The sequence below is a fragment of the Saccoglossus kowalevskii genome, chromosome 13, assembly GCF_978046115.1.
Source record: "Saccoglossus kowalevskii chromosome 13, keSacKowa6.1, whole genome shotgun sequence".
In the NCBI taxonomy this organism is placed as follows: Eukaryota; Metazoa; Hemichordata; class Enteropneusta; family Harrimaniidae; genus Saccoglossus; species Saccoglossus kowalevskii.
In genome coordinates, this window is record NC_140653.1 from 17633193 (window position 1) to 17652792 (window position 19600).

At 35.9% G+C, this 19600-nt stretch overlaps 1 protein-coding gene and 1 long non-coding RNA gene across 2 annotated transcripts; one reads left to right on the forward strand and one right to left on the reverse strand.

Moving 5' to 3' along the window:
• Positions 1–143: 143 nt before the first annotated feature.
• On the forward strand, positions 144–15102 carry LOC100378713 (phenazine biosynthesis-like domain-containing protein). The gene is made up of 9 exons (XM_078008807.1): positions 144–245; positions 8432–8525; positions 10962–11060; positions 12024–12139; positions 12559–12594; positions 13020–13108; positions 13538–13734; positions 14082–14144; positions 14570–15102. Exons 1-9 carry the CDS (start codon positions 144–146, stop codon positions 14680–14682), a joined length of 909 nt encoding a protein of 302 aa, XP_077864933.1. The 3' UTR covers positions 14683–15102.
• LOC144350701 (uncharacterized) lies at positions 5340–6234 on the reverse strand. Its single transcript, XR_013420316.2, has 2 exons — positions 6009–6234; positions 5340–5513 (listed from the first exon to the last, which is right to left on the reverse strand). It is a non-coding gene; the product is annotated as an uncharacterized LOC144350701 (long non-coding RNA).
• Positions 15103–19600: the final 4498 nt, after the last annotated feature.

Genomic DNA, 19600 nt, shown 5'->3' on the forward strand with positions numbered 1-19600 from the left:
GATAGTTGTGTTTTAAATGTTATTTCCATTTTTCCCGGGGTTCACCTGTTTCCTGACCTGATGTCATCGATGATATCGGGCGATGTTCACGGTTGATGAGTCACATTGATAGGCAGCGTCGAGCACAATAATACAACTTCGTGATGGCTGTCCAAACCAGAACCCTGCCCCTGTATACAGTCGATGCATTTACAAACAAGCCATTCACTGGAAATCCAGCAGCTGTATGTTTACTTGAAGGCAAGGTAAGCACTACAACGAGCACATTGGGCGATTTCATGCAGTTCAGCTTGTTACAAAATAAATCTGTTTGGCCTCAAACTGGGTCAGATGCGCGCGCATCCAACCGACGTATACCGGTCAGTATGGTCTGCATTGGTGTCGTGCACGTGCCCCGTCAACTTGTATAGGTAAGATCGCTGTCCGGGGTGACCGCCGTCCTGAAAAGTGAAGCCCTGAAATAACAGAGCTACCAGAGAGGGTAACAATTTAACTCATTGACTCAAAGCCCGCTGTAACTCTTTCAAACACGTATACTACACCGGGATACTACATTCCTAGTTGAGCAAAAACTACAATTCCGTAATCAGAATTAATAATCCACTGATAATTAATAATTGCGTTGACACCATTTAAAGGGCGGTAGTCGTCGCCTCCTGTTCTGGAGGTCACGTGATTGGAGTTTGAATGGTAGGTAGGGGTATTCACAGGTCCTCGTGAAAACTTCATTCTTTCTGCATTGATTATTGCCGTTATAGTTAGCCCAACGATCGGAGATAGCATCGGGAATTCGAGATGTCGGATCGGATGTTTTGTTCATCCAAAAAAACTGGAGAGACATTCGTATTGAGTTCTACTGTCCAACAACGAGATGGTCGTATGCAAATGAGCTATCATATCGGTTGAAAGTTTGTATCCCGATGCTTGTCCTCACAGTTGGCGGAGCAAATTTGTAACTATTTGGTATTGATTTCAGTCATAAATGGTTAGAAGAATCTGGGCAATTATGCTTCCTAGGAGACCAATCTAGTTGCATTCGAAATTTTAAATCAGAAAGCCTAAACAATGTGCTACGCAAATTGAGTTGACAATTATGCAGTGTTATTATACGTTCATCTACTCTTGCTGATTATGTAACACACGAGTTTAGAAACCCATGTATTGAACACTTGTTACATTTAGCTGGTGATATTGAACTCTACCCCGGTCCCCGTGAGAATGATATCATTGAAGCCGTGTCGTCCATGAAGTCGGAACTATTAAACGAAATGAAAAAGATGAGGGAAGACATACATCATGAGTTACAAGACCTGAAATCTGAACAAACAAATTTACGTGAGACGTGTTCAGTGATAAGCCCATAGTTTGTTCAACTTAAAAAAAATGTTTGACAAAGTTGAAGTGGACATTCGTGAACTGAAGGAAAGTAAGCATGCAGTAATTCTAGACTTGGTCTCTATATCTATGAAGCTGGATGAATTATTTAATCGCGTAGAAACCGTCGAAAATGCTAAAGATAAATCTGAATCGATCCTGCGGAGGGAAAATGTTCGGCTGTACGGAATTGAGGAGATACCGGGTGAATCGTTGACCAACGCAAATAGCAAGTATTGGCGATTTTGAATATGCATGTGAACAAAAAGCAGTAGGTACTTCGTGATATAGTTAGAGCACATCGAGCACCAGGTAGTAGAACAAAAAAATGGTGCGCGTCCTGTTATCGTATAGTTTCACCACTGGGTCGATAAAATGATTGCGTTGGCGGCCAGATCGGAACTTAAGGTAGAGATGCAGGTTCGTGGGCACTTGGGAGTGAATTTTTTTGTTGTTGCTTTTTATTATCCAAACAGTCTTGGCTATAGACTGTTAACATTTTGTAGAATTGTGAATAGTGGAACATACTCAAAAGACGATTTAAAATTATACATAACAGGTTGGTATCGGCATTGGCAACGACCTTACAAAGCGACAACAAAAAACCGTTACGGATTATAAGAAACAAGATAAAATTGCTTATTACAAAAGTGGAAAATTGGTTGTAATAGATAAGAAGAAAGAAATGGATAGTACAAAGAAAATAACAGAGTTACAAGGGCCAAAAACACGGCACAGAAAGGCACAAAAGAAAACGCCAGGACAAACATAACAAACTAGGAGTGTGGCCTTGGCCCAAACATAATAACTTTTCAAACTTGGAATGTTCAAGGTTTGAATAACAAAATTAGTTCGTTAAATTTAAAAAAAAATTATGTAGCATCTTTTATTGAAACATGGGCAGAAAACGATGATCAGTTTGACCAACCTTTCCCAGGATTTACAATTTACAGTACATCCCCCAAACGCAACACTGCACGTGGTAGATACGCCGGGGGTGTCTGCACTATAGTGGGTAACAATCTATCCAGCTATGTCAAACGCTTGAAGAGAGTGGCAAGAGGGGTAGCTGGTACAGTTTTACGGGAAATAAAAAGTTTTTTTTTACAATTTACAAGGAAAAAAAGACGTTTTTACAGTTAACAGTGAAAATTGAATTTTGCAATGAATTGTGTCATCTAGTCGTTTTACAGTTTCGAAATTAAATGTAATTTCCCTGGGTTATTCTTTACGACTTTTTTTATTTGGATGTAAATTCTTGCACGTACCGAGAAAAATGACACATTTTCACAGTGTACAAAAAATATTGATTGATTACGTTGTACGTCTAGCCTGTGATTGCAGAATTACGGAGTTAATTTTTTTCAATTTACGTTGTACGAACAAAAAATATTGCAATTACGTTGAACGAAAATAACCCTTGCCCCCCTCTTTAAATTCTGCTTTACATGATTGTATATTTCTTTTGTTTGATAGAAATATTTTTGGGTTTAATAAAGATGTTCTCTTTAGTAGTATTTATATTGCCCCACAGTATTCAGTCATCTATAATAGTCTTTCTTCGTCAAATGGTTTAGAACTTTTAGAAAATGAACTTGTAGACAATCTAAATAAATTGAACGATGTTTACATTATAATTACTGGTGACCTGAATTCTCGAACTGGCGAATTACCTGATTATATAATAGATGATGATACGAAATATATGCTTGATTCTGATTTCCTTTATGACAAAGATGATTTTGCGTTAACACGAGTTTCAAAAGACAAAACAGTAACATTTTCGGGAGGTCGCTATTTTCCGTGTGTTGTACGTTTAATTTGCATATTATAAATGGCCGCTTTGGCGAGGATGCCAAGCACGGGGAATTTACTTGCATCGCCAATTCGGGTCCCAGCGTGGTTGATTATACTATTATGTCCTCTATTTTGTTTACAACGTTGTCCACTTTTGTAGTTGGTATTCGTACGGATTCCGATCAACTTCCTTTGTCTTTTTCAATAAATGCCAGTGTACCAAATGTGGCTACTACCCAGCATGAAACAAATGAATTAGTTTTAAAACGTTACATTTGGTTACTGAGTAAAGAAAAGAACGACAAACTCAAATCTAGTTTAGTTGACAAAGGTCTTGACAGCTTTATTTCCGACCCAAATTATGACATTTCTAATTTTGTTTATAATATGAGTAATATCTTTACTAGGACAGCTGATTTGTGTGGAATGGGTCGGCGGGCACCAGAAAATGTATCACATTATCATAGTCAGCCATCTTTGAAGCTTTGAAGTATGGGAAGTATAACTTGTTGAGAAATTTCAGAGTTAATAATAGCATTGATTCGCCGCGAAAACAAAATTAAACTTGTGTGTGGAGAGAAAAAAACTTGCCTTTTTTCTGTGAAAAAAGGACTGAATTGGGATTGAAAGATTCAAAAAAATTCTGGAGCATTTTGCGACGTTTATCGTCCGTACCTGTTAGTATTAACTCTATCCAACCTGATGAGTGGTTTGATTATTTTAGTAAATTATTTACTCCCTGTGATCCACCAGGATAGGATGATTTCCCTCCTTCTGACGAGTTTTTAAATTTAATTAACAGTATTGATATTTCTTCTGGTGTAGAGTCGGAAGTAAAGTTTTTAAATAGTCCGATCTTGGCTGATGAAATTATAGTAGCGGTTCGCAAGTTAAAATATGGCAAATCACCCGGACCGGATGGATTATTAGGGGAATTTTTTAAATCGAATATAGATTATCTTTTGTCGTACTTAATTGTGTTATTTAACAGATTATTTGATTCAATTATTTTTACTCAGCGGTGGTCAAGGGCTACCATTGTACCACTTCACAAAAAGGTTCACTGAACAGACCCGACAATTACAGGGGAATATCTCTACTAAGTATATTTAGCAAAATATTCACGTCTATTCTTAACCGACGTCTCGAGTTCTGTTCGGAGGCCTTCGGAAAGGTTTTTGTGGTGGTTATTCAACTGTTGACAGTATCTTCATTTTACAGTGCGATATTAAAAAATATCTGTCTAAAAACGTGGAGAATTTTACTGCGCATTTGTCGATTTTTCCAAGGCCTTCGACACTGTTGAACACCAACGATTGTGGTATATTCTTCTGAGGGGTGGTGTTACAGGTAAAATGTTCAAAATGCTTTATGCTATGAATGAAGATGTCAAGTTGTGCGTGCGCACGTCTATCACTAGTTGTACTGAATATTTTAACTGCCCAACCGGTGTGCGTCAGGGTTGTACTTAGCCACTTCTTGTTTTCCTTTTTTATAAATGAATTGGCACGCGAGTTACATTCTGGGGTTCAGAGGGGCATACAACTTTCACCTGATCTAGTTGAAATTATGTGCTTGCTTTTTGCAGATGATGTCGCTTTATTTTCTGACACTGTCATTGGCTTACAGCGACACTCTAACACATTGAGTTCTTATTGTAATAAGTGGAAACTAATTGTAAATTTATGTAAATCTAAAGTGATTGTATTCAAAGCTGGGGGGTCAACTTTCAAAAAATGAGAAATGGACTTACGGTGGGGAACGAATCATAGTGGTGCCATATTATATATATTTAGGTGTTATTTTCTCAAACCGACTTTTTTGGTCCGAAGCAATCTGATTAAAATCTGATGTAGTGTACGGGCTTTAATTATTTTGGCTATAAACTTATTTTAATTTTATTTTTTATTACTTTTGTTATTAATGCCCTTTTATTTTATTATTTTACTTTGATTTTGATTTTGTGATTTTTTTTTAATTCTGCCCTACCTACATCTGATCCGACGCCTATGTAAGTCCCGTTCAAATCTCGCGTAAGTAACAGCCAATCACAGCCCCCCCCCTTTTATACAGGCTGTCGGTTGCTTACTTTTCAGTGTAGCGATACTCTACGGGCAATCTTTCTGTACATTATATTTTGCCCACTTGAATAAACCATTAATAGAAAATTGCTAGTATATTTTTATTTGCAAAAGAAATTCCTCAGCATTTTACAATTTTTGTCATTACATTGAACATTTTTTTCACTTCCAACAAATGTGTACACTTCCAGATACATCTTCGCTAGCCAAGGTTCGTTCATTCAGTCATCGCTTCAATTTTACACCACTGAGCATAATTATCTAGAATGGAAGCAAAAAAATAAGTAAATCGTAATGATTAGAACACTGTAAACAGCTATAGTAAACAATGCAAACTGATTTTAAATTGTATAACAGTCACCGGCCCACGGCATCGAAGCAGAAAATTGGAGCAAACAAATATTTCCTGATCAATTGCGATGTGTTCCAAATAAAAAATATTTTATTCCAGTCCAAATCAGCTCAATTACTTTAATAAAGAGTTATTGTATAATGTACAAAATGTTGATACAATTTGATGAATATTTACAGCTACGGCTTCAATACCGTAGACGATGTTGGCCCGATCTTCAACAAAACATCACCCGTCTCCAGGGCAGGCGACTGGAAAAAGACACTGGTGTTCGGTCGAAACGGTGGAAACAAAATCGTCACTCCCAGAATAACTATGCAAAATAACGATCTAAAGTCGAACCATTCGAGCCACAATATTAACATAAAAATGACTTTCGTTGCATTTGACAATGATAAACTTACCGTAAAGCCGTGTTATTCTCGGTCGGTATAATCCGCCATTTTATTTGAGTGTTTGCCACCCGACTCCGCCCGGTGACGTCATCATGTGCGCTATAGAAGGAGGTCTGTGATTCGTTGACTAAAATCGTCGATAGTGGGTCTCGTTGAAATCTCGTTACATAGGCATCGGCTCAGATGTAGGTAGGGCGGAATTAAAAAAATCACAAAATCAAAGTAAAATAATAAAATAAAATAAAATAAAAAGGCATTAATAACAAAAGTAATAAAAAATAAAATTAAAATAAGTTTATAGCCAAAATAATTAAAGCCCGTACACTACATCAGATTTTAATCAGATTGGGTCCGAAGCAACAAAAATATTATCACAACAGGCAAAGAAGGCATTTTTTAATATTACCAGGGTTCCAAAAATTACAGGTATGCCATACTTTCATGTATTTTTTTTAAATGTTTGACACTATGGTGTTACCAATATTATCTTATGGTTCCTAGGTATGGGGCTTTGAAAATCATTTATGTTTGGAACGTGTACAATTTCTAGCCTGTCGTTATTTTTTGGGTATCTCTTGCAATGCTCCAAATGTTGCAGTCTTGGCCGAGTGTAGCAGGTTTCCTATTTATTTTCACACAGCATTAAAATGCATTAGGTATTGAATAAAATTATTAAAAATGCTACCTTATGTTGTATAAAATTGAAAAATCCAATCTTTGATCCAGGTTAACCTAGGTTAGTCATGTTTAAAAAATATTATTTTTATGTAACTTAGGTGATGTTTGGGAATCACAAACTGTAAATAACGTAAATGTGTTTTTACGCATTTTTAAGAACAAAAATAAACAAGTTCTATATACTGATTGGTTCAGCCAGGTATGTACATTTTATAGGGAATGACAATTTTCTTTGGAAGCTTAAAAGTATTTATTTGTGTGAAAGTGCATTCTAGTGTTCAAATGTTAGCTCAACCCCGCTGTTCATGCCACTATCTTCGTATTGAGACAGATAGAAACAATAATGCGGATAGGAGTGAACGCATGCGCATTTGATTGGTTTGTAACAGTAACAACATTGAAAATGAATACCATTATTTACTTATTTGTTCTTTTTTTGTTAATTTAAGAATAAAATATATTCCTGCTTACTTTTTAAATCCCCAACAGGCAGTAAATATTACGAATTAATGGAAAAAATACAGATCTTCTTCAAAGACTGGGAGTCTTTACTTTTCACGTAATGAAATTGCGAAAAGGGCTACAAGAATTGTCAATTGTTTAAAAATTGTAATTTTATTTTTAAATATAAATAATGTATGTAAATATTATGGACCGATGGCCTTCTATTATAAACAAGTCAGTGAAAATGACACAGTCCCCGTTAAATTTTTGAAAGTTCTCTTTGTTCTCGTACTAAAGTGGAGGGGTTGTCGCGAGCATGTCCTTGAAACTTGAGTCCAAAGTGGCGTATACAGATTGTTTATTTACATCAAATTCGAACATGTGTTGCGTGACGACCTCTCCGGTTTAAGACATAGCAAAGAATGACATAGTTCACAAGTGAAAGCATGTCCAAGTTATCACATTTTAAACAAACAAGACGGCCGCCAGTCGGCCATATTCGGATCAAACTGCAAATTGAATTGACATGTACATGTATCCATTTATGACATGATACATGGGTGACAGAGATATAGTAATATGGCCAATAAAAAAAACGTTATTCGGCCATCTACGAATGAAAAGTCAGATGCCTGCCAGTCGGCCATCTTTTATCCAATTGCAAAAGAAATTGTCATGGACATGTATCCTAACATGTATAATCTATGTACCAAGTTTGAATGAAAATTGACATAGCATGTCCAAAATGCAACATTTTCAAAAAACAAGATGGCTGCCAGTCGGCCATTTTGAATCGAATCGCTAAACCACTGCATGTGCATATGTCCCACATAAAGTACTAGGCACATGCAAAGAATGAACGGAATCAGTCCGACGGACGGACGGAGACCGAATTATATGTCCCCGACTAATAAATATATATATATCATATATATATATATATATATGTAATTTATATTGTTTGTTTAGTACATGGATTTCGAACACGCGACGACCGCCGCCTTTTAAGTTCCATATTGCCATTCCCATATGAAAGAATATATCCATCCTTGAGGAGACAATACATTTATGACCCAGATAAAAACTTGCTTATAAATTTCAGTCATTTCATCAAGACTTTTGTTTCTGAAAGATTTAAAAAAAAATATGTACCTCTCCAGGTGGTACTTCAATCTGAAATTGGCATATGACCTGAACTGTTGAAAATATTCATTTAGAGTCGTGTTTGAGGGCGTTTTTGAAAGTGGTAGATGATTGTCTGTTCGCGCGTTATCTTGTTTGGGGATCTAAATTCAAACTTTACGTTTCAGGATTTAACTGATGATGAGAAACAGAAGATTGCCTTAGAGATGAACCTATCTGAAACAGCATATGTGAGAACCCTCAATGATGGTATACAAACTGGTATGCACCCCAACAAAAAGCTATTTATCATTTTAATTTGTTTAATGTTTATTTATTATTTATTTTACCGGATTTGTCTAGTTTGTATACCTGATCACCTTTTTAATAGCCCAGTGACAGGCTTCACTAATAACGTTGCTAATAATGTCGCGTTTATATGTATATATAAACCGTGTCACTTTAGGTTTCTTTAATCAAAAACACTAGATATTCTCTCTTTGGTTTAATGATATTTTATATTGAAGCAACAAACCACAACTGAAAACGGGTATACCAAAAGTTGTTGCATGATCGAGTCGTATATCCGACTTTGGTGGCGGCTTATTGACATTATATTATAATGCCAGCTTCATTAAAGCGGAGGGGGTTGTCACCTGTACACGTGGGAATTGAGTTCCAAGCGATGATGCCAACACACGCTAAAAACGCAATGGCTCATGCGAAGGCGCTTGTTTGCAAACAATGACACACTATGGCCATCTGACGCATGCGCAGGTGATGACTCCCCCGCTTTAAAATGCAATTCTGTGACATGGACATTATACTAGCTATCGTGGTAAGGTAAAATAAAACAAGTCATTGAAAATGACACAGTCCCCGTTAAATGTTTGAAAGTTCTTTTGTGTCATCATATTAAAGCGGAGGGGTTGTCTCGAGCGTGTCCTTGAAACTTGGTTCCAAGTGGTGTATACAACAAATTGTTTATTTACATAAAAACACGTGTTCCGTGTAGTAGTAATATGGCCAAAAATAAAAACAGCCATTATTCGGCCATCTTTTATCTGATTATGAAACACACTGATATGTATGATGTATGTGCCAAATACAAATGAAAATAGTACATAAATTGTGGAAATATATAGTAGTAAGGCCAAAAAGTCAGATGGCTGTCAATCGGCCATCCTTGACCAGATTTTGAAACAAATTGTCATGGACATGCATCCTAACATGTAGAAAGTACATGTATGTGCCAAATGTGAATGAAAACTGACAAAGCACGTCCAAGATACCGCATAAAAAAAGATACCGACAATCTTTGATCCAATTGCGAAATAAATCGTCATGGACATGTATCCTAACATGTATAATCTATGTACCAAGTTTGAATGACAACTGACAAAGCATGTCCGAATTTCAACATTTTCAAAAAACAGGATGGCTGCCAGTCGGCCATTTTGAATCGAATCGCTTAACCACTGCATGTGTATATCTCCCACATAAGGTACTAGGCACATGCAAGGAATGAGCGGAATCGGTCCACGGGATTCTGAAATATGACTCTGGACAGACTGACGGACGGACGGACGGACGGACGGACAGACTCAGGAACTCACAGACGGTCGGCGACATGTATCCTAACATGTATGATCTATGTACTAAATTTAAATGAAAACTGACAAAGCATGTCCAAAATACATTTTCAAAAAACAATATGGCTGCCAGTCGGCCATCTTTGATCCAATTATGAAGTAAATCGTCACGGACATGTATCCTAACATGTATAATCTATGTACCAAGTTTGAATGAAAACTGACAAAGCATGTCCAAAATACAACGTTTTCAAAAAACAAGATGGCTGCCAGTCGGCCATTTTGAATCGAATCACTAAACCACTGCATGTGCATATGTCCCACATAAGGTACTAGACACATGCAAAGAATGAACGGAATCGGTCCAAGGGATTCTGAGATATGACTCTGGACGGACGCACGGACGCACAGACGCACGGACGCACGGACGGAGACCGAATTATAAGTCCCCGTTTTCGGACTTCGTCCAAACGGGGACTGAAAAAATGGACCCTCAAATTAGCATATAGCGTTTATTCTCACATTAAGCGTTGGAGCAAATTCATATCCATATTTTCGGCGTTTATTCGTGTAGTTTCTTGTTAGCAACGTACGCCCAACAACGTACGTTTTGAGGGTCAGATGCGGAATTTCGAAGTTCAAGAGCAGACGTTGTAATTCTTAAAAAAAATGTTTTGCAACTCGTGCAAACCTAAATACATATGGTTTGCAATGTTCTTTATTATTATCTATTCCCGTAACGCTAAAATGATTTTTGCTAATTTTGCAGCCCGATTTTCGACGAGAGCAGGATTTATCTCTACTGTAACTGTGCTATTCATGTTTGGGACCTACTTCTAACTATGAAAAACCGTGGTCTACGGTGTATTTTACCACGGCTTGCATAATTAAAACCACGCTCTCGAACAATCAGAACGAGCAATTGAAATGTTTGTAGAATATAATGGTTAATAAACGTTTGATACAAAGTGGTGTGGTATCCATGTTTTAAACATTAGAATACATGCAAATGAAGTATGTGAGGTATATGGAACTCCGGTATATGTGTCACATACTACATTAGATAGTAAATGTCCACAGAACAGCCATTTCGATAAAAAAAGAAACAAATGTTCTGCCTTGCTAGGATCGAAGTTCGAATTGAGGTGGTTCACGCCTACGAATGAAGTACCGTTATGTGGTCATGCAACGCTGGCATCAGCTGCAGTCTTATTCAATGTTGTCGGTGAGTATAGTCTTGTATGTTGTTATAACAAATTCAAGATTTGTCCCAGAAATTAGCAAACTCCCTAAAAACGTTCCTGTGAATTTTGCAACGTAGCAAAGTACTTTCATATTGAAACTGTCGAATGAATGTTTTATGAAAACTATTTGCTACATTTCGCGCAATGAAGTAGATAGGTTCACCGACAGACGAGCGTCCATTTTGTTTTCATTTTCAGAGATATTAACAGTGTTGTGACTATACATAGTAGGTTGTAAGTTATCCCGCGTCCTGTTCGATATGGGACTCATAGCGACGTGTACAACGCATGTAAAATACATTGTTTATTTACAGGAAATTCGAACACGCGCTGCGCGCCGACCACCGCGCTTTAAACAACTTGATAACAACTTGAATAATTACTGCATGGTGAAATGACATTAGTTAATAATAATGAAAACTAAAAGTTTATTACGCAAACATATTGCTCGGATGGGTAATATTCTGCCGATTTTGAGTTATCATAAAATATACGATTCGTAAACGTAGTGCTGTAAAATATTATTTCTTTGTCGTTTCGGCACTCGGGGTTGGTCATGTGATAAAAAAAGGTGTCCCCCTGATTTGTCTCGTAAAGCTGATTGATACTTGTAGTCCCATGAGCTGTATTTTTCTCTCACTTTCGATTCGTGAATAATACTACCACATGACGTCACTTGTATCAACTAGATCTACGAATAAGTGATATCTGGTGATGACATATATTTTAAAGACATCATGACGTTTTTCAATATTTGAATTTCATATTTATCCGCATGTGAACAATGTGTTTATGAACAGATATTATGTATGCACGATGTTGTCAGAACTAATCGTCTCTTAAACTGTCGAAACTTGCCTGAAACAGAAAAGAAAGTTGAATGTACATCATACAAATACATGCATACAAAATTAAATTAATGTTAAGCTTATATTTTGTTCTAGGAAATCCATCTGATGTATTAACATTTGTAACTAAGACGAGAGGTGAATTATATGCTCGTCGCCATAGTGATGGATATATCTGCATGGATTTCCCATCATACAACACAGAGAAAGTGGTATGCAAATTATATTGTTCATTGATTATTGAGTACTGCATTTGGCCTAGCCATGGGCGATATGGACAATTGATTGCGTAATCAAACCACAAATCAGTATTAAATGTACATCTATCCATAATCCAAATCCTGGTTTAAATTCTTCGTAAAGTTCGTACTCATGACACCCATTCCAGTATTAAAGCTTATGAAGTAGCAAGTACATTATATTGCATTTGGTGACTTTGCATTTGGTCGTATTAGTTCAGGAGGGATTTGTTTCTGGAAAATAACTTTTAACATCTGGTATTTAGATAATTAGTCAAAAAATATAGATGACTGAAAAGAACGTGGAGATAATAACATCATATTAACACGTGGTCTGGCTAGTCCAGATGTGTATACTTTAACTAAACATGCATACATTTTTATATTTTAAGGATGTCGACAAAGAACCTTTCCAATCAATGATAAAGGTAAAAACATAGAACTATGTACTATGAATGAATACAAATTGTTAAATAAGTAAACCTTCAGCATTTCTTCACATGGAACATCGTTTGTATTACATTATACATGAATTATGTTTCATATATTTCTGTTGAATCAATGATTTGCCTCAAGGCTACCTCGACACGATTACTTAAAAACGAAAGAAAAATGTTAAATAAAATTATAGGTATTAAACATTACGTGTTTAGTTCTTTGTGAATTTGTTTCGTTGATATAGTCTAATTATTGTACATTATACGTTTGCGTTGTCAATTACTATTCGAATCTTTCGGAAACGTCTGTGTAATTGAAGTTCCAAACTTGGCTGAAACAGTCAGACAATATTTACACAATTGCTAAATATACTGTTTCACTGCCCTGCTAGTATGTCTTTGTTTTGTTTTTTCAGACCACCATTGCCGATTTACCATACCAAGATCTACAATATTCTGATGAAACCAAAACATTTATCATCAGGCTAACTGATTCAACTAAAAGGTTATGTTTTTGTTTGTTTTTCACTGAATTTGTTCAACTAAAATACTAATTAAGTGGACTAGTGCAGGTAATGATCTTATCACCACCAATTCTACTGAGTGGGATTGTGTATATCAATCACAATTGCTACGTTTAGTGTTGAAGTATCACTGTCAGTATGGCACGGTAAACGTCACAACATTCTATGTTGAATGTTATGCGTGGTCAGAAAATACAGAGAGAAAAATAAATTCGACAGCAAGATATTTATCACTATGAATTCCAAATTGGATAAAAATTACTCGCATGACACTCTTGTGGTTCGATGGACATTCTTGCGTAATAGCTCAATTTTTTTTATGAAATATGATTGAAATATGACGTGACTGCAACAAGGGCTGTCATTTTTTGATCCAATAATCCAATATTTTATTTATGATGACACTACAGATCTGATTTTGAAAGATTTCTTCCCAACATCAGTGCGATGCATGAATGCGACCTTGAAGGAAAACATGTCCATTATGTGATAGCTGCATTGAAAGGTTGCCATGACAATGATGCAGTTGATGATAGTGGAACGTCCTACGATTTCGTGTCTCGTTTTTTCAGTCCATGGAATGGTGTACCCGAGGATCCTGTTACAGGTATTATATAGTTACGCAATTACTGATAATTTCACACGAACTTTATTTTGTTACGTTTAGAGATGTGTTAGAAAAGCTGTCACCAAACACGGCTGCCATGTTTGAATTGGATACAGACGGTCGAACGTTTGTTGATGTGATTGTTACACTTCACGGGAAAAATGAAGTTCAAGGTTTCCCAAACTATGATTTGCTGTCAAGAGTATTTAGTCCCTGGGACGGGTTGCCAGAAGATCCTGTTACAGGTAAATAACACACACTACCCTCCCCCCTCCATTCGCGTAGGCATACAGACAGTTTTAGACACGATGATTCCTTATATGATCCCACCGTTTATTCCTATCCAGGATCGGCGCATGCAGTATTATCAAGTTATTGGTCCAAACAATTAAAGAAAAGGAACTTGTATGGTGAGTTGTATAACATAACGTAAGGCTACAATAACAGTGTGTTAATGTGTTGTAGTTAATGGGGGGGGGGTGGACTGCAACTGGATAATTTACACTGGATTGAGAAGCATACATTCATGCGCATATAACTTGTGATACGTACATGAAATTTACCCTTTTATCAAGTTTATGAAATGCGTATCTGTCCGAGGAGGAAATAAGCATTTGTGAAAATGTAAGAAGTCGATGGATCATAAGCTGATCATAAAGTGCATTGATTGTGTGTACCGTCATTACGCACGCGTGATTCGATTGATTGATTGATAGTACAACTCTGATACTTGCATGAATGACGGTATGTATCCCATATATACATTGTTTTGTGTTCCAAAACGATGATATTGTTCAAATATCACTTGAAAATGTTTCTTTTTTTTTGTTGCCAGCTCGTCAATGCTCTAAACGAGGTGGTGAGATTAAGATGACGGTTAAAGATAACGGACGTGTTGATATTGCGGGACAAGCCGTGGTTATGATGAAAGGAAAGCTCACAATTTAAATGAGTGGAACTCGAATAATTGAACTTGAACTACAAAAGAATGTAAATTCAAAACCTCTGCATAACGTACTATTTACGGAAATGTGTCTATAAGCTTCTTCTGAATAATAATATACTGTTGAACAATTAACATTTTAAAATATACAGACTTACAAACGTTGGCAAATTTGTGGGTTTTTTTCATTAACCAAATATTTCTTACTATTACTCATCTATTATTGAACGTATTGTCAGCATAATCGCCTCTCGTGACCAGAAAATATTGTGTGACCTCTCTCTCCTATTCAGTCATCGGTATATTTTGATTAAATAGACATTGTACTGTATTATCACTGTAAAAGTAATACAAGATCTTCAGGAAATCTTAGAAAAGTAAATTAAAAAAAATCACTTTGTAAATAAATTTACTTGACTGATTGACTGGTTGATTGGTTTATTGATTAATTAATTAATTGATTGGTTGATAACAACATTTGTATAAGTACTGATGGGGTGAACAATTATTGAACATGCGGAATATAAAAATTATTCATTCTCAACGAGGCTATTGTTTCTCATGAGACCCTCCCTTTCTGACTTCGATATCTTAATTAATTTTACCTGGAGGCATTGCTCAATACACAATCTGTTGCAACTGAAAATCCGAAAGCTTGACAATCTAATGGCAAAAATATATCTCATTACCGACCATTTTGTTCAAATTGTTTAAGTATATAAAGCACAGACTTTTTCATCCAAGTATAGCCGAAACCAAAATAACGAAACGCATTGTTTACCATCAAAATAAACAAGATTCTACTGAATACATTGGCTCTGCTTGTGATATACTTCTGTGTGTATAAATATGTACAATTGGAAACAGTGTTTAACACGCGCTCAATGTGGAATATGTGGGGTAAAGGAGCACATTAATACATACTATTGCAGAATATAGCTACCTAATTTTGATCGGCCCTTTTCGGACATTGAATCAACAAGTAGTTGTACATATGTTTAATATGACCATATAAGGTAATATTAGTACAGCACTAATGTTACAGAAAAGAATCACCTGAGACATGTTTTTGTTAGGCCAATTACTTTGATAGTAAAGAAATGAACTACACGCTACAGTGTTCGGCCCCTGTAAGTATTCTCTGCATGCACTCGCTGTATGTGGGACAGTGTGACTATGCGAGGTAGATACAGACTAAGGTGAAATTAACAATACGGTATTTATTATTTATATAGGTGAAGCCACGCTGGTAATCACGTCGAACGAAATGTTACAATGGTTGGTCACAGAAATTCCCTGTCCCTGTACACAGTCAATGCATTTACAAACAATCCGTTCACTGGGAATCCAGCAGCTGTGTGTTTACTTCAAGTCAAAGTGAACAATACGTGACAATCGGAGAATTATATTGTTGTATACTTATTTCAACTTCATGAATACATTTTATGAAGTAATAATATTTGAAAAATTTTATAATATTTATATCAAAATAGACCCAACTAGGAAAATTGGATATATAGATAATTTGGTTTTTAAGGGAAGTTAATTTAATTGATAGTAGGCTGGCGTAACGTCACAAATTACACTCGGAATTGCGGTGCTGTTGTTATTTTGGGATGCTTTCGGTCAGGAGATATTTCTTGTCGTCATGTACATAAATTACCATCTGATGTATACGTCGTTCATGACGTGTCACATGTTAAAGTAGCAAAATCGTCACTTTGATGCGAATAATCGTTGGTGTGAATTTAATAATAATGCTTTTATGTGAATGTGTATCATATTACATGTATTTGAATTCTTGAATTTAATTTATTTAGGGTATATTATGGATGGTATGTAATTTCATGTTACGCGTTCTCAGTCCGTGGAATGGTGTACCCAAAGACCCTGTTACCAGTAATAATTGTCTCACAAACGTCTTAGAGACACGCTAGAAAGGTTGTCACCAAACAATGCTTTAGTTGGAGACATGATTTCTTACCCTGAGTTATCGTTTAGTATACTGATATCAGATAAGCACGCGTATGGTTTAGGTGAAACACAAACACTTGAACACTGATATAACTTTGTTAAACATGATATATTAAAGATTGATTCTGGAATCGACTGTGTAATTATTAAGACCCGACATTCAGTTAATTTTAATTATAATTATCTATAATTATGCGATCTGTAATATGAAAATTCAATAAGTCAATACTTACCAGAAAAACAGCACAGATCCATAATATACAATGCCTACCAGTAGTGGGTATACTTCTCCGGTATTGTTTGTAAATGCGCGATAATGTGACATAATGGTAACAGATAAAGACAGGAAACGTGTTGATATTGAGGGTCAGGTCGTGGTTATGACGGACAGAAAACCATTTAACTGAACACAGGTATACCATAAAAGAAATGGAATAGGAAAAAAAATATTTGTACATGGAATAAAAACTAATTTAAATCTGCATTATGTGTGGAAATGACAATTAGATCATCTCAAATATGTTTTTTTTTACTAAAACATATGAATACCATCTCTACATTACTCAATGCTGTATTCAAATGCATATACGCTGTTATTGATTTTTTTCCAATGAGAAAGATGAAATGGTTGTGTAAACCTCAAATGTGATATTTACTATATAAATCTCCTTCTTTTAACAACATGAACGCCTGTCTGACCAGTTATTAATCCTGAACAACTCTACACGAATTTAAATCAGTGCGCCATCAGGAGGCGGCAAGACTTCGTAAACCAGTCTAGCATAAAGAGTATATAGATGTTCTTAACGAATCTACAAAGTTTAATACTTCATCCGAGTCACCATGTACCATGTTCTCGACGTTAGTGTGACGTAACAGTATGTCTCTCTACTGCCGATAAGAACGTTGTTATTGTCGTCGATTCAATGATAAGAAATGAACCACGTAGCATGATTTGACTAGGGGGCTTGATACCCGCATCATTTGTGCATGTGAATATTCTCACCAATTAGTCGGCGTGGGGCCACTAAGGGCAGAGTGCCGAATTCTGAAGGCGCGATTTTTATAAATCTCACTAGTTGGTGAGAATAATGTGGTGACCTGATTGCTGATCAGATAAGAAGAGTGTCATTTTTTTGTTGAAAGATTGGCGAGCGGAATTAGCTAGCAGAATCCTTCAATCGGTGAATCGTGTGGAGACTAAATTATTCAGTGAAAATAGTGGCAATAAATACCACTTGTGAATAACACTCTAATCTCACACTTGTTCTAATGGTCATAGTCGCACTGTTCTCAAAAACGACTATTTTGTACTTAATTAAATTTCTAAATATGCAATGATATCATATATATTCCGAAATTGATTGACTGATTTGTGGGGCAATTCATAAAATTAATTATGTATTTTGTCAGGGTATTTTTGGAGTGCAAATTAACATGTGAAACTAACACATAACGAGTCATAACGAAGACAACACTCACTGTTATTTCACTGGTGACGAAAGCAAAAGAACATAAACCAATAGATAGAAATACTGGAATAAGAAAAAAAACAAAACATTTCATTAATTTGTTATTAATAAATTCACTGATATGGGCCTGTGTGGATTAGTAGTCATGCATATTTTATGATGTGCGTGTTGACTGGTCATTTTGCATCGGCTAGTCGTGTCAGTAGTCTCTGGTGTGCTTGCGTAAGCACGCTCGATTCAATCCATCCCACCTGCCATTGGACTAAATATAGCTCGCCTTCGCCTCCAGGGAACTAGTGTACATGCCATTAGTGTGATATTCTAAAATTTTTAAAAACTTGATAATAATTTTAGTATGTGGGATGCATGAAAAAGTGAATTTGGACAGATTTCGGCTTCGAACTCTTTTGACAACCACTTTTTTCCAAATGCACTGACGTGAATTGTCCGTTGTGTTAATTGCAAAGTGTTCGTCAATTTGTTTGGCACATTGAATAATGTGGCATTCAACTTCATGTTGATGTATAGTGAATTGCTTTGTATATGTTTATTCCGAAGATTATTTAAATTGACATTTTTTGTGTTATTATTTGCTGTGTTATATTTTGCTATTGGCATTCGCCGCTTCAAAACTGTCTATACACAAGTTTTCATTTAATGTTGTAACAAACATATGTGCAATTTGAAAATGTTACTTTTGAAAATTCCACTTTTATATGTATAGTATTGTTTCGTAGTATGTATTTCGTAATACAAATAGACAACCTAATGTTCAGTATTTGGATTTGGATTGTTGGTATTTCATTATATATGTATTCAATTTTGTGTCTATGTTTTTTTCTCAGGCTTATACAAAATCGTACAATACAATCATATGTGATGCGAGTATGTGTGTATCAAATAGAAAACGCAGCGTAACGGGAACGCAGCTGCTTACTGAGACGAGGCGCATTTGTCGAGTTTCGGTTTCGATTCTCGTGTTTCATGCTTATGTGTTCTTTCTTACATGTCCCTGTAATGTCAATGCCTAATGACAGTAAGCTGTAGGTATATATACCTATATATAAGATCATTGTTAACCTACTCGTGTTTTTAAATATAATATTCATCGATCTATTGGTTTATTTCCCCGTATTTTTATTCTGTTTTTTCGTATTACGAACATTAAACTAAAATATCTGATGATGTATATGGCCACAAGAACGTTTGACAGCGTGAGACCAATGCTAAAAATACATAAATCGTGATTAATTTAATTGTTTATATGGTTTATCTTTAAGACAGATAGGTATACATTCTTCTGGCGTAAATGTTTATGTTTCATATTTATATGTGTCTAATTTGTAGATGCAACCCAGTGATTACTTTAATAGATTTTAATGACTTACCTGGGAATGTGTTGCGTACATTTGTCCGGAGATTGGCACCCCTTTATCACAATGTAGTAACCCACTTTAACATGACATTTTTCATGGCG